Raw genomic sequence first — 11,592 nt, 5'->3', positions numbered from 1 at the left:
CCAGGTGAGCAGCAGATAGGAGGGGGGAGAGAGAGAGAGAGAGTGTGTGGGGGAAGAGGAGTAGCAGACCAAGGGCAGATAGAGAGGGAGGGAGGGAGGGAGAGAGACAGCGAGAGAGAGACCCTTTTGACATCTAAAATGAAGATAACACTGCATATATCCTTTTTTTACCTGTGTGTGTATGTAATTTTATTCTCTTAAAGCATTCTCTTGGTGATCATTGTTTTAATAGTATGGATATTCCCAAGAGTGATATTTTTACTTTTATTTTTAATGTGTGTGTGTATGTATGTGTGTATATATATACACACACACACACATACATACACACACACACACACACACACACCTATAATAAAGGTAAAAAAGGATATATGCAGTGTTATCTTCATTTTAGATATCAAAAGGGTTTTGCGGCTCCCAGTGCTTTGTTTTCAGTGGGAAACGGGTCCAAGTGGCTCTTTGAGTGTTTTGGGTTGCCTACCCCTGAACTAGAACAATGTTTCTCAAACTTGGCGGCTTTAAGATGTATGGACTGGCTGGGGAATTCTGGGAGTTGAAGTTCATACATCTTCAAATGACTAAAGTTGAGAAACACTAAAATAAAAACTATAAACCCTATTCTTCAAGGACAGTTTCATGTAAGTAGTTCATTTTTAAAATTATTATCATTATTATTATTTCAGATTTTTATTTTATCCCTGTGGCAAATTTCCTTGCTTTTTAAATCCTTAAATAAGTAATTATTTAAGAATTTAATCATATAGGAAATATAATATTTTGTTACAAAGAAAATTAGTTTACTTACAGTGTTATAAAATTAAATAAATAATTGTTATAGTTTGATCATGATAGTAGTGAAAATTATTAATATGCTAGAGTTTGCTTTTTGGTTCCTTTGCAATGACATTTTATTTAGCATGATAAAACATGTATTTAGCATGATAAAACATAGCAGAGAAAACAACCAGTTATAAACAATTATTTCTGGACAGTTTTGTTTTTTAAAAAAGCAAGAAAAAAATAGACTTGCTGATCCATAGAATGAGGCTGCATTTTCAGATATGCCCCAATCTTCCACACAGAGATAAGTATGACATTTTGAAAATACTGTGTAATTAATTAGTAGATAGTGTTTTCCTCCCTCGTATTCCCCCCAGCAAACTGTTCTGTAGCTACAACGGAATTTTCTGTATATAATTGCCTTTTATTGTCTTGAGAAATGTTTAGCATAGCAAACATTAAATATAATTCAGAAGGCATATCAGTCTTCTCCCAACCCTTTTCTCTGCAATCTGATGCTTTCAGAATCCTGCATTTTAGTACTTAAAATCACTGAAGGTTGTATGTCTAGATCTATAGAAACACAACTTTTTTCTTTTAACACTAAAAAAGCAGATTCTTCCCCTCCACTGTCTTAGGATCATTCCATTAAATTCACACTCTCTGCTTTTGCTGATTTCATTTTCCTTGCCTCTTGTTCTTCCCATGCACTTCCAACTCAGTCTTCTGAATTCTTAGGATACAGTTTCAGCATTTAGCTGAATCATTCTTCTGTCGGAGTTTGGCAAGGGTTAACTTTTTTCTAGAATGCTCTGGAACACCATGCTGCTGAGATGTAAACATGGAAATAATCCACAGATGCTGCTCCTGTCTGGAGAAAATTTACATTTAAAAATAAAAGGAATGAAGCAAGGCAGAGGAAGGATGAAAGAAAAATATGGATAGAAATGCAAATAACATAACTTACTAAAGGGTATCTAGCATTCAGTCATATGTTAAAGACAAGCACCCCTTCCCCCTCAAGTTCTTAAACCTGCAATTCTGAAAGTCATTGTTTAACCTTTGTCCTTCTTTTGTCCTAAAACTACCACAATTGTAAACAAGCATCCTGAAACCCCCCAAAAGGGTGATTCTTAAACCGTAATGTTATGTATACATATCAAAAGCAAAGTATTATTTAAAAAAGCACATTTTGCTCAGCATGCACGATTCATCTTGAAGAAGGCATACTTTTCAAATCAGATTGCTAACACTTCAGTTGACTACCAGCTCCCTATCACAAACATAAAAAAGAAAGATCAAATGCCAATTTTAAATCCAAACTATGTTATGAAACAGACTGAGAATTCCCACCTGCAAAATTGCTGAAACAATTGCATGAAATAAGGAGTGGGGAAAAAACCTGCTTCCTGGCTTGGCTGTCCTTCACAGGCTGTTGATGGCAGTGGGGCTGTGGCCAGACATGTTACAGCATGTAGATGATATACGATAAAACGACCAGGCCTATAATGGCAAAAAACATGAGAATGAATATGTCCAGCATGATGATGGGGAGAAGCAAGAATAGCAGCAGCTGTGCTGGAATCGGAGACTGGGATGGGCAGGCGCAAGTGATGTAGAGATGCTGCAGGGAAGAAAAAGGAGAAAGGGAGGGATTTGCAGGCTAAAGGAACACACACAGAGCCACTCTTCAAGAGGGCAAAAAGCCGATTCCCGATGAAGCAGATCCAATTCTTCAGGAGGAAATGGAGTGTCAGAATTGTATTTGTAGCCAAACACAGAATGATGCAGTGAAGTGCAGATTTTGTAAAGATGCAGATTCAAGATTAGGCACAATCTGGATGAAGTCTAGTATAAGGAAAGGTGACAGAACTCAAGGACTATCTTATGTCCTCTTCTGATTTTTATTTGGTTTCTGCTGCACCAGGGACTGCCCAGCTACATGAAGAAAATCAGATCATATTCAGCATAAAAGACCAGCAAAGACCCAGATCTGGTAGCCCAATGTCAGCATTATAATACGTGAGAAATACAGCTGCCTGGGTGTCAAATTAATTAAGAGAGGACTGATGAGGGCTTTGGCTCTTTTCTAATTCCATCATTATTAAAGTTAAGGTTACTCCATTTGCTTGTCTAGTCCTCCAAGTGCAGACTAGCAGAGATATAGTATCAAGTGAAGGTCACGTGAAGTGTTATTATTGCTTTATAATGCTTTGATAAGACCACACTTGGAATACTGCCGACCAGTTTTGATTACCAGAATACAAAAAAGTTGTTGATGATTAAGAGATTAGAGGCTAAAGCATATGATGAACTGTTGCCAAAAATGTGCAGAAATTCAGAAAATTCTTTGCTTTGTCAGGAAAGCCAGTTAAATCTAAGATGGCTATAGATTTGTAGACATAGAAGCAGGATCAACTTCTACCACTTTTCTATGCTCTTTGCTTTAAATGTAATATGGGCTGGAGTCCATCTATTCCCAGGGCAATTTTGTTTTACCAGAAATTACAGGGATTGCAGCTCATTGTAGCAAAATCTGATTATCATTCTTTGTTTTACTTGAGGGAGATGCATTTTGTTTATCACACATTTTGTTGCCTGGTCTTGGCTGAGATCACATCTCACATTAACTAATGGATGAATTTGGTCCCTTTTTAGTTGTTATTCAAAAAACCGGCTAATTTAACTATGACTCCAATATGTAAATCAGGTCACTGGTGTTAGTTTCCTCACTCAACTAACAGCTTACAAAGTATTCCCCAAAGCACCTGAAGGAGGATCAAGAAGCAATGGATGGAAACTAATCAAAGAGAGAGGCAACCTAGAAATAAAAAAAATAAATCCTGAGAGTTGGAACTATTTACCAATGGCTTGCCGCCATTAGTTGTGGGTGCTCCATTGCTGGAGGTTTTTAAGAAAAGATTGGGCAACCATTTGTCTGAAATGGTATAGGGCAGTGATGGCAAACCTTTTAGAGATCGAGTGCCCAAAAACTGCCCCCCCCCGCCCCAGGCCACCTGCCTCCACAGCCCGCCGATCACACAGGTGTCCCAGCAGCGCCATGGCAGCCATGTCCTCTGCCCGCGCCCTGCAGCATCAACTGAGCATGACAGGTATGAAGGCGAAGTCTTATCCCCGCTGCTCAGCTGTGCTGCTCTACACAGGCTGCACTCAGAGGTGACTCTTCTCCAGGGGCCCTGCTGGTGAGGAGGGGTGGCAGGGGGAGGCAGGTCTGGGGTAATGGTGCGCGTGCCCACAGAGAGGGCTCTGAGTGCCACCTCTGGCACGCGTGCCATGGGTTCACCACCACTGGTAGGTCCCTTCCAACTCTCTTAATTCTGTTAAACCAGTTGCAAGATGATTCAAACTCCACAAAACGTATTCTGCCAATCCTGGGAAGTCATCTTAGAGAGGGCCTATATAGGTATCACATGTACAATACATAGGCAGAGAGGCCCTCTAGTAGAGTCTGTCACTATGTGGAACACGCTGACATCGAAGACACTTCTTTTCAGCATACACTTGATTGTGGGTGACCTCTGAGGTTATTTATTAAGGGATTGTAGTTTTTGGAATGCTATGATTTAATAACATATGTTTGACAGTATAAATTGCTAGAATATATGTGTAAATAGTATTTGATTTTTAATTAAAGTATTTTTGTTATTTTTTTAATGACATAAGGAAAATGTAACTTTTGCATAACTTATATTTATATTAAATTACTGTATGGAGTACCAAGCTTTTATCAGGTACAAAAATGTTAGAATGACCATGACACTCAAAGTAATAAGCCTAACACTCAAAGTAATAATCCCCCATTATTTGAGATAAAATTTTTTTGAGGTAGACAAATCATTCTGAGTGAGGAATGGCAAGTTAGGAGCTCTCTAAATGAGTGGGGATAGTGACCATGACTAAGATTGGAGGACTGTTGAGTAAATTGGATAAAGAGAGGACTGGAGATTGCCCACATGTATTCTGAACAGCTGCTCTTTGTGAGACTGCAGGACAGTCTTTTTTCTGCAGGTTTAAGTGCCAGGGGACAAGGAATACCATCATACTCTCAACCACAACAGACCCTTTTAAAGAACACTGAACTCACTCACTTTCTAATCACTTTTGGAAGTTATCTATTCAACTATTTTAAGGATATTGGAGAACTTCAAAATAAGTTTAGTAAGTCATCTGGTGAGTTTACTTTCATTTGTGAAAAAAAGAAAATTCATTATAAGCTTAAGCAATGTCAGGCCCAAGGCCAGAGACTACACTGTGAAATCCAAATTGAGTCCAATCCTTTATTTGCTTATACCCAAGGGACAGAACCTTGTCAAACTAAAGCTATAACCATCTAACCTATTAAATATATTATCGGAGATTCTAAGGTGTGGCTATCCTGAACTTTTTCCCCCTCCCTCCCTCCAGCTCAGGAGTATAGTTTCTTAATCTGGGCCTCTCTCTGTGAAAAATTTTCCCCCATTCCAGGTGCACATTCCATCACAAGAATTGACACATTATGATGTAAAAATAGTTTTAAACAGCACAGATTAGATTTATGCACTACTCCTAAGCCATATTTTAATTACGGTTTGTTAAAGCTGCGATTGCTTGATATGGCATGTTAATACATAAATTATGGTTCATAAATTACAGTGGCTGAGTTCTCACAGTGCATCAGTTCAAATATGTGTATCCAGAAAGGTATTTTCCCCTTAAAACTATCTATCTATCTATCTATCTATCTATCTATCTATCTATCTATCTATCTATCTATCTATCTATCTATATGCATTCAATCACAAATATCCAATGGTTTCATGAAAGGTGTCCTTATATCATGATTTTCAAACATTTGCCAACATACTTCCCTTTAGTGTAATCTTAAATGTATATACCTCCCTTAAAAATCCATTAAAATTAAATATTAAAATTAAATACCAAAATGCTGTATAGATATCAAATCATTCGTTTTCTTGACAGATCTTTAATGTCTTTAGACTTACCAAGCTCGTCATCACAGAATAAGTAGACACAAAGACTTTAGTTCAGAATGTTTTTTTTAAATTTGCGCTAACAAGACCTTGAAGGATTAACAATACATGTTTCCTAAATCAACCCAGAATATCAAAGAAGGTCCTTGAATTTGACTAGTAAACTTTACTTATTGTGTGTGGGGTGTGCATTAGCAAAACTAGTATCTGTCTTGATATTGTTCTTCTAACATAAGGTTACTTTATAAAATCAGTGGCCTCCAAAATACTGAACAAATACTCTTTGTATTATTTTGAGTTGTCAGTGAAATCCTATCATGGATGTTGTGTTTGAAATAGGCTATTTATGGATTATTGTACGCTGCTCAGAATAGCTTTTGTGAGATAGGTAGTTACATAAATTTGATTAATAAATAAAAATTAATAGCCAAAACATCAAACTCTTGTTCACATAACCATTTGTCTCAATGTTAGATACAAACAGTCCCACAATGTAATCAAACTGACTCTAAAAATGGCCCAGTGAGCAATATTGCTGTTAAAAAAAAACCCAACTTTTTTCTCTTGCATCGATACAGTTGAAAGTTATAAAGAAAAAGAAGGGAATGGGAGGGGAAGCGGGAGAGAGAGCATAATTCCAGTTCTACCACAGGAAAAAAGATCATAAAATGAAGAACAAAAACAGTCAGCAGGTACAAATTATATTTTTATTTTTAAATTGGCATAAACCAGAAGAGAACTGGTACTACATTTGATTTTATGGTCCCATTGGAAAAGGCCAAATGATTTTGAGAGGGAGTGTAAGCCCACAGCGAAGAAATATACAAAGATAATAAATGAAAACCCCAAAATATAGTTCAAAACAAATCATTAAAGTCATTAATTTAGACACTGAATTCTAGTTTGAAAATCTAAGATGTATAGAAGACACGACATGAATAACAATGGCTACAGAGATGAATTTTAGCTGTTTTCTTTTTTTTTCATTTTATTTATTTAAATACAGGTTTAGGTGCTTTTCAGATATTGGAAAAAAATCACAAAGATAAAAGTGCATAAGTCAAAGAAGGCAGAAAAAAATAAACCAAGCAATAACAAACCATTTATTTCAAGGAAGGGGTGAAAAAGCTAGAAGAGATTTTTTTAAAAAATGAGTTATTTTATTGTAACTTTATTTGGTCCTCTAAAAATATTTATTCACATTATGTTACTTTGTATCTTCCTCATGAAAAGATAGCCTTTGCAGGATTGTCCACATGATTTTGCCTATTTCTCATCAGTCAGGAAAACTGCACCAAGAATGTAGTGATCTCATCCCCATCAGTCACTCCTCTTGGCACCCTTTAAAAACTCACTTAAGGGTAAGTGGTCCCTAGACACCTACAGGCCTCTACAAACTGCCTTCTGACAGGAAAGCCTGCTACCATTCTCACTGGCCTTTCTAGTGGCTCCAACAGAGTTCGTGGAATTATGCTATGGTATGAGGAAACAGACATTCCTTCCTTGAACATCTTTTTCACTAGTGCAAGCATTTAAGGGAAAAAAAGAAACTAGGATTTTTAAGATATAAGATTCTAAAATGTTTGTGCTTCTACAACATGAAGAAAAGGATGCCTTGATAATTTAATCCCTATTTCTATACTGATTGGAATAATGTATAAGAGTTTTTTAATGTTATGAGGCAAGGAGCTCAAATGAAACCAGCAAACATATGCTAACTATGAAGAAGTACAAGACCAGAATGATATACTGGAACACCGTTTTACTTAAATTTGGAGGAACTATACATTGAGGTAAAAGGTTTTTCTTAATTTTTGCTTAATGAATCCCCTTGCTTGCACCCCTTGTAAGAGATGGGTGCTTTTTTATTCTTAACTGTATATGCTTTGTAGTGCAAAGAAAGTTAAGGAAAAAAACTCCCAGAAACAGTGGAAATAATACAGAGAAAATGCCAGCCCTTTACGTGCCTAACGTATGCAAGGGAAAAAGCAGAGATCAAGAAATTATATAAACAGCTCTGGAATGGCAGAAAAATTGAAAGTAGTAAGAATTTATCATGTTGGTCCTTTACAATGGAGAGGTAACAAGAACAAAGCCAGAAAGAATAAGTGAATTGTCTTGAAAGTCCTTTTGTAATTGTTTCACTTATCTTGGTCACAACAGAGTTTGCTACCAAATAAAATAATAAACACCTATTTCCTGCAGATTACTTCCACTGCAGATAACTGTAGCATATTTAAATGTTACAAATATCAGCTTCAGGATACTTTCTACTATGTGACAGAGAGCAGGTTGTACATTGCTGAACTGGAGGGGGGAGTCTTGGGAGAGCTTTAAAAATAAGAGAAAGCAGTTTCTGCCCAATGAATGAATGAATAATCTAAGAACTTCACACTTTCAGTAATTTTCTCAGCTTTGTTGCTCAATTACATTATCCAAGCAACATAAATTTCCAGTTTTGTAGCAGTTCCCTGATATTTTTTTAATAGCAACTTCTATAAGAAATTTGATTTTGGTCCATGATACTATCCCAAGCAGCAAAGAGACTGTCAGCTTGACAGCAAAGAAGGAGAAAGTGGAATATTTCTAGTGAAAAAAACTTTGTTCACCTGATAACTTTACCCAAGGGCCAGGTCTACCCAGAAGAAACAGTAGAAAAGAGAAAAGACTGTAAACATTGCTTGGCTCAAATGGCATACAAACAGGGAGCCGTTTCTTAATCTGCTGCTAAGATTTTGAATCCTAGTTAAAAACTGCTCATACAAGAATTTACTTTGAACAGAAACTTATGAAAAATAAAAATGTGATCCCAAAGATAGCACCTCTGTAGAAAATGTGACTCTTTTTGCTAGGGTGGATACAGAGAAACTTGGGGGAATTTGCCTATTTCCACATGTTAAATACCAACTGAAGTCAGGAGCCTGGAAAAAGAAGGAGTAAACTGATACTCAGGCTTTAAAAGGGGCCTCCATGGAGGTTCTTAGTTATCATGATCACAGTTGTCCCAAAGCTGCTTTAAAAAAAGGCAACTGGACTTTCTTGATGTCTTTGAACTATGCAGGTTAAATGTTTCACTGGCAACTCTTCATGAGCGTTCTTCTGATTACTGTCTAATCATGCCATGTATCAGAACAAACTAGAGATCCATCCTGACTGAGTCATGGCATCTAAGAGGCAATGCTAACATTATAATGAAGCTTGTTAAATCAGGGGTCCCCAGCCCCCGGCCCACTACCAAGCCTTAGTTCATTTGGAACTGGGCTGGGGAAGTGGTGGGCAAGTGGCACACAAGCAATTCTACTTGCACAAGTGGCAGATCAGCGCTGCCTGCCACTTGTGGAAATAGGGCTGCCCACGCACTTGCTCACTGCTCACACATAACCATTCCCTTTCCCTCCCCGCCGATCAGCAAAGCCAAAAAGGTTGAGGATCGCTCAACCATCTGTATAGAGTACCTTTATACCAGAAACTGCTGCAGCTTCCATGTCTTCCACATAGACTACATGTATGCTCACTGCTTTGAGTGCACAAAAGGTGCTCCTGCTTTTAAAAATACTTTTATTTCTTTCAAATGGAAAAGAAAATTAGATAGAATAAATGGGCAAGTCAACACTGTAGACATCATGATAATCTTTTTCAATAAAATGTTCAGATTTTCCCAAAGTTACTGAAAGTGTGACATTCCTCTCCTTCTCCGCCAGCTAAATCAACAGTTTTTGGGCCTTCCTACACTACTTCTTAATCCATATAGCAGTTGTAGTATGATTTATTTCATTAAGTATCAGTTCCAAAAAATACAGCTCTAGGGAGAGGGAGAAGGGCACAGTGCTATGTTCCATGAAGGCTGAGGAAAAGGATGGAAAGGGAATTACATGATACCCCTCCCAAGTTCGTATGCCTCCAAATCAAGGCTAAGTTGGTAGAAAAAAAAATGACCATGTCAAAAATTCATAACATAATAAATGATGGGTAACAAGAAAGAGCAAATAAGTGATAAGGGAACAAAACCCCCAAAGAGCCCTTCCCCTGCTGGCTTTCAGGGTAGCCCTACAACAGAGCTCATATAGCCTCCACATAGTTAGCTGGAAGCATGCCTGTGTCACCGGTCCGCTCAACAGTGCCATACATCCAGCCATCGTCAATTTGCTGCACATTGATTATAATATCACCATCCTGGAAGGAAACCTCATCTTCATCGGCTGCACTGTAATCATAGACTGCACGGAACCGTTTCTGAGACAGGGAAGAGAAGAAAGTAAAGGATAAATCAATGCTCAGAAATGGATATCCCAAACTGTGGAAAAAGAAGAGAAGTATTTTTATATATATTTAGATTCAATGAGTTTTATTTGGTAATATTTGTGCCAACTCAGGAGTTTCAAAAAAGTGCAGATGTATGGCTAAGGGTCTACAAATAGAGGCTGATGGAAGGGTTTATTCCTCTGCCCACCTTGATTTCAAATAACCTAAATCTCCAAATACTGGGAAAGTTTTTCTGCGGAAAATCAAATCCAAGCAGAAAGGAAGAGTTTACCACTTTTCCTTGTTAGGATCTTACAAATTAACAAGATATCTTTGTCTCCTAATGTTTCCACAGTTTCCTATTGCTTATAGCAGTATCCAACACACTGTATTTTACATTATTGTATCTGAGCATGTAAGCATATCAACAAAGTGGAAAGTGGAATTAGTGGTAAATGTACATCTCTGAGAGATAAAATATAGGAAGGCATCCAACCTGTAAACCAGGGGTGTCAAACTCAATTTCACTGAGGGCCACATCAGCATTCCGGTTGCCCTCGGGGGGAGGGTGTATGGCCAGAGTGGGCATGGCCTACTGGGTGGGCGTAGATGGAGTGGGTGTGGCCTACTGGGTGGGCATGGCCAGCTGTACATTGTTCGCATCAAGGGTGCCTGTGGGGGCCTGGGCAGGAGTGGGACAGATCTGAGGGTCTTTGGCAGAAGGGGGTGGGACCGAGGCAAGCGCCAAGGCATGGTCCATTTCTTGATTCCTCACAAAGGGTGACATCTCCCCAGCATGCACCCGAGGGGCGGGGCCAACACGGCAGGGGCCAGTCCCTTGCTGTTTCCAGACAGCCTTGTGGAGCCAAGACTGAATGCGTTTCAGCATAGATGGCCACCACAAAATTGTACATTGGCTCCCGGCCAGCCTGGGCCAGGGCCAAGGCAGCGGGGGCTGTTCCCTCACTGTTTCCAGAATGGCTTTGCAGGCCACATGAAACCACTTTGCGGGCCCACAGGCCTTGTGTTTGACATGTCTGCTGTAAACCAACTAAAAATCACAGAATTATCTGCCTGGACAGCTACTTATTCCAGGAAGTTTTAATATGCTCTATGTCCTCCTCTATAGTTTTTTTTTCCCCTGTGCTATTTGTTGTTATAGATTGCAGCAAAGGATTTTTAAGTCTCCCTGTTCCACATTCTCTGTTTTATGCTTAACTGAATGTTCGGAAGCAAACTGACAGTGAAAAAAAGAATACTGGGGAGTTCTAATGCTATCTCTCCTTTTTCCAGTGCTCTAGCAATCTACTGAAAAGTGTGAACAGATAGATTTAAACTTTTGGCTCCTATTAGCTCCCATCCCAAATAGATTTTCTGACTTGTTCTGGTAGATACTAATTCTTATGCTAACCCTCCCTATTGTTATATACAAACACAATTCATGTTATTTTATACATTATACTTGAATTATAAGTATAATTTACACATTATACTTACATATTATACTTGAATATAGCATTATCTATATTATTCTTTACAAAACTGAAATATAAAAAATTAAAAAGAACAAGCAAAA

At 38.1% G+C, this 11,592-nt stretch overlaps 1 protein-coding gene and 1 long non-coding RNA gene across 3 annotated transcripts in view; both read right to left on the bottom strand.

The window, feature by feature from the left end:
• Positions 1-886: 886 nt before the first annotated feature.
• On the bottom strand, positions 887-3,756 carry LOC120313689. Its single transcript, XR_005558223.1, has 2 exons — positions 2,137-3,756; positions 887-1,654 (listed from the first exon to the last, which is right to left on the bottom strand). It is a non-coding gene; the product is annotated as an uncharacterized LOC120313689 (long non-coding RNA).
• Positions 3,757-6,462: 2,706 nt separating this feature from the next.
• Positions 6,463-11,592, bottom strand: part of LASP1 (LIM and SH3 protein 1) — a 55,738-nt gene continuing 50,608 nt past the window's right edge. For both annotated transcript variants that reach the window (XM_039355842.1, XM_039355843.1), the window contains exon 7: positions 6,463-10,007. In XM_039355842.1, coding sequence (XP_039211776.1) covers positions 9,834-10,007 — 174 coding nt within the window. In that variant the 3' untranslated portion in view covers positions 6,463-9,833. The remainder of the gene's footprint in view (positions 10,008-11,592) is intronic.

Source organism: Crotalus tigris, unplaced genomic scaffold (genome assembly GCF_016545835.1).
Source record: "Crotalus tigris isolate CLP2741 ecotype Arizona unplaced genomic scaffold, ASM1654583v1 scf7180000018762.419966263:882430, whole genome shotgun sequence".
NCBI classification, from domain to species: Eukaryota; Metazoa; Chordata; class Lepidosauria; order Squamata; family Viperidae; genus Crotalus; species Crotalus tigris.
The sequence above is the reverse complement of the archived record's forward strand: the minus strand, read 5'-3'. Positions and strand labels throughout refer to the sequence as shown.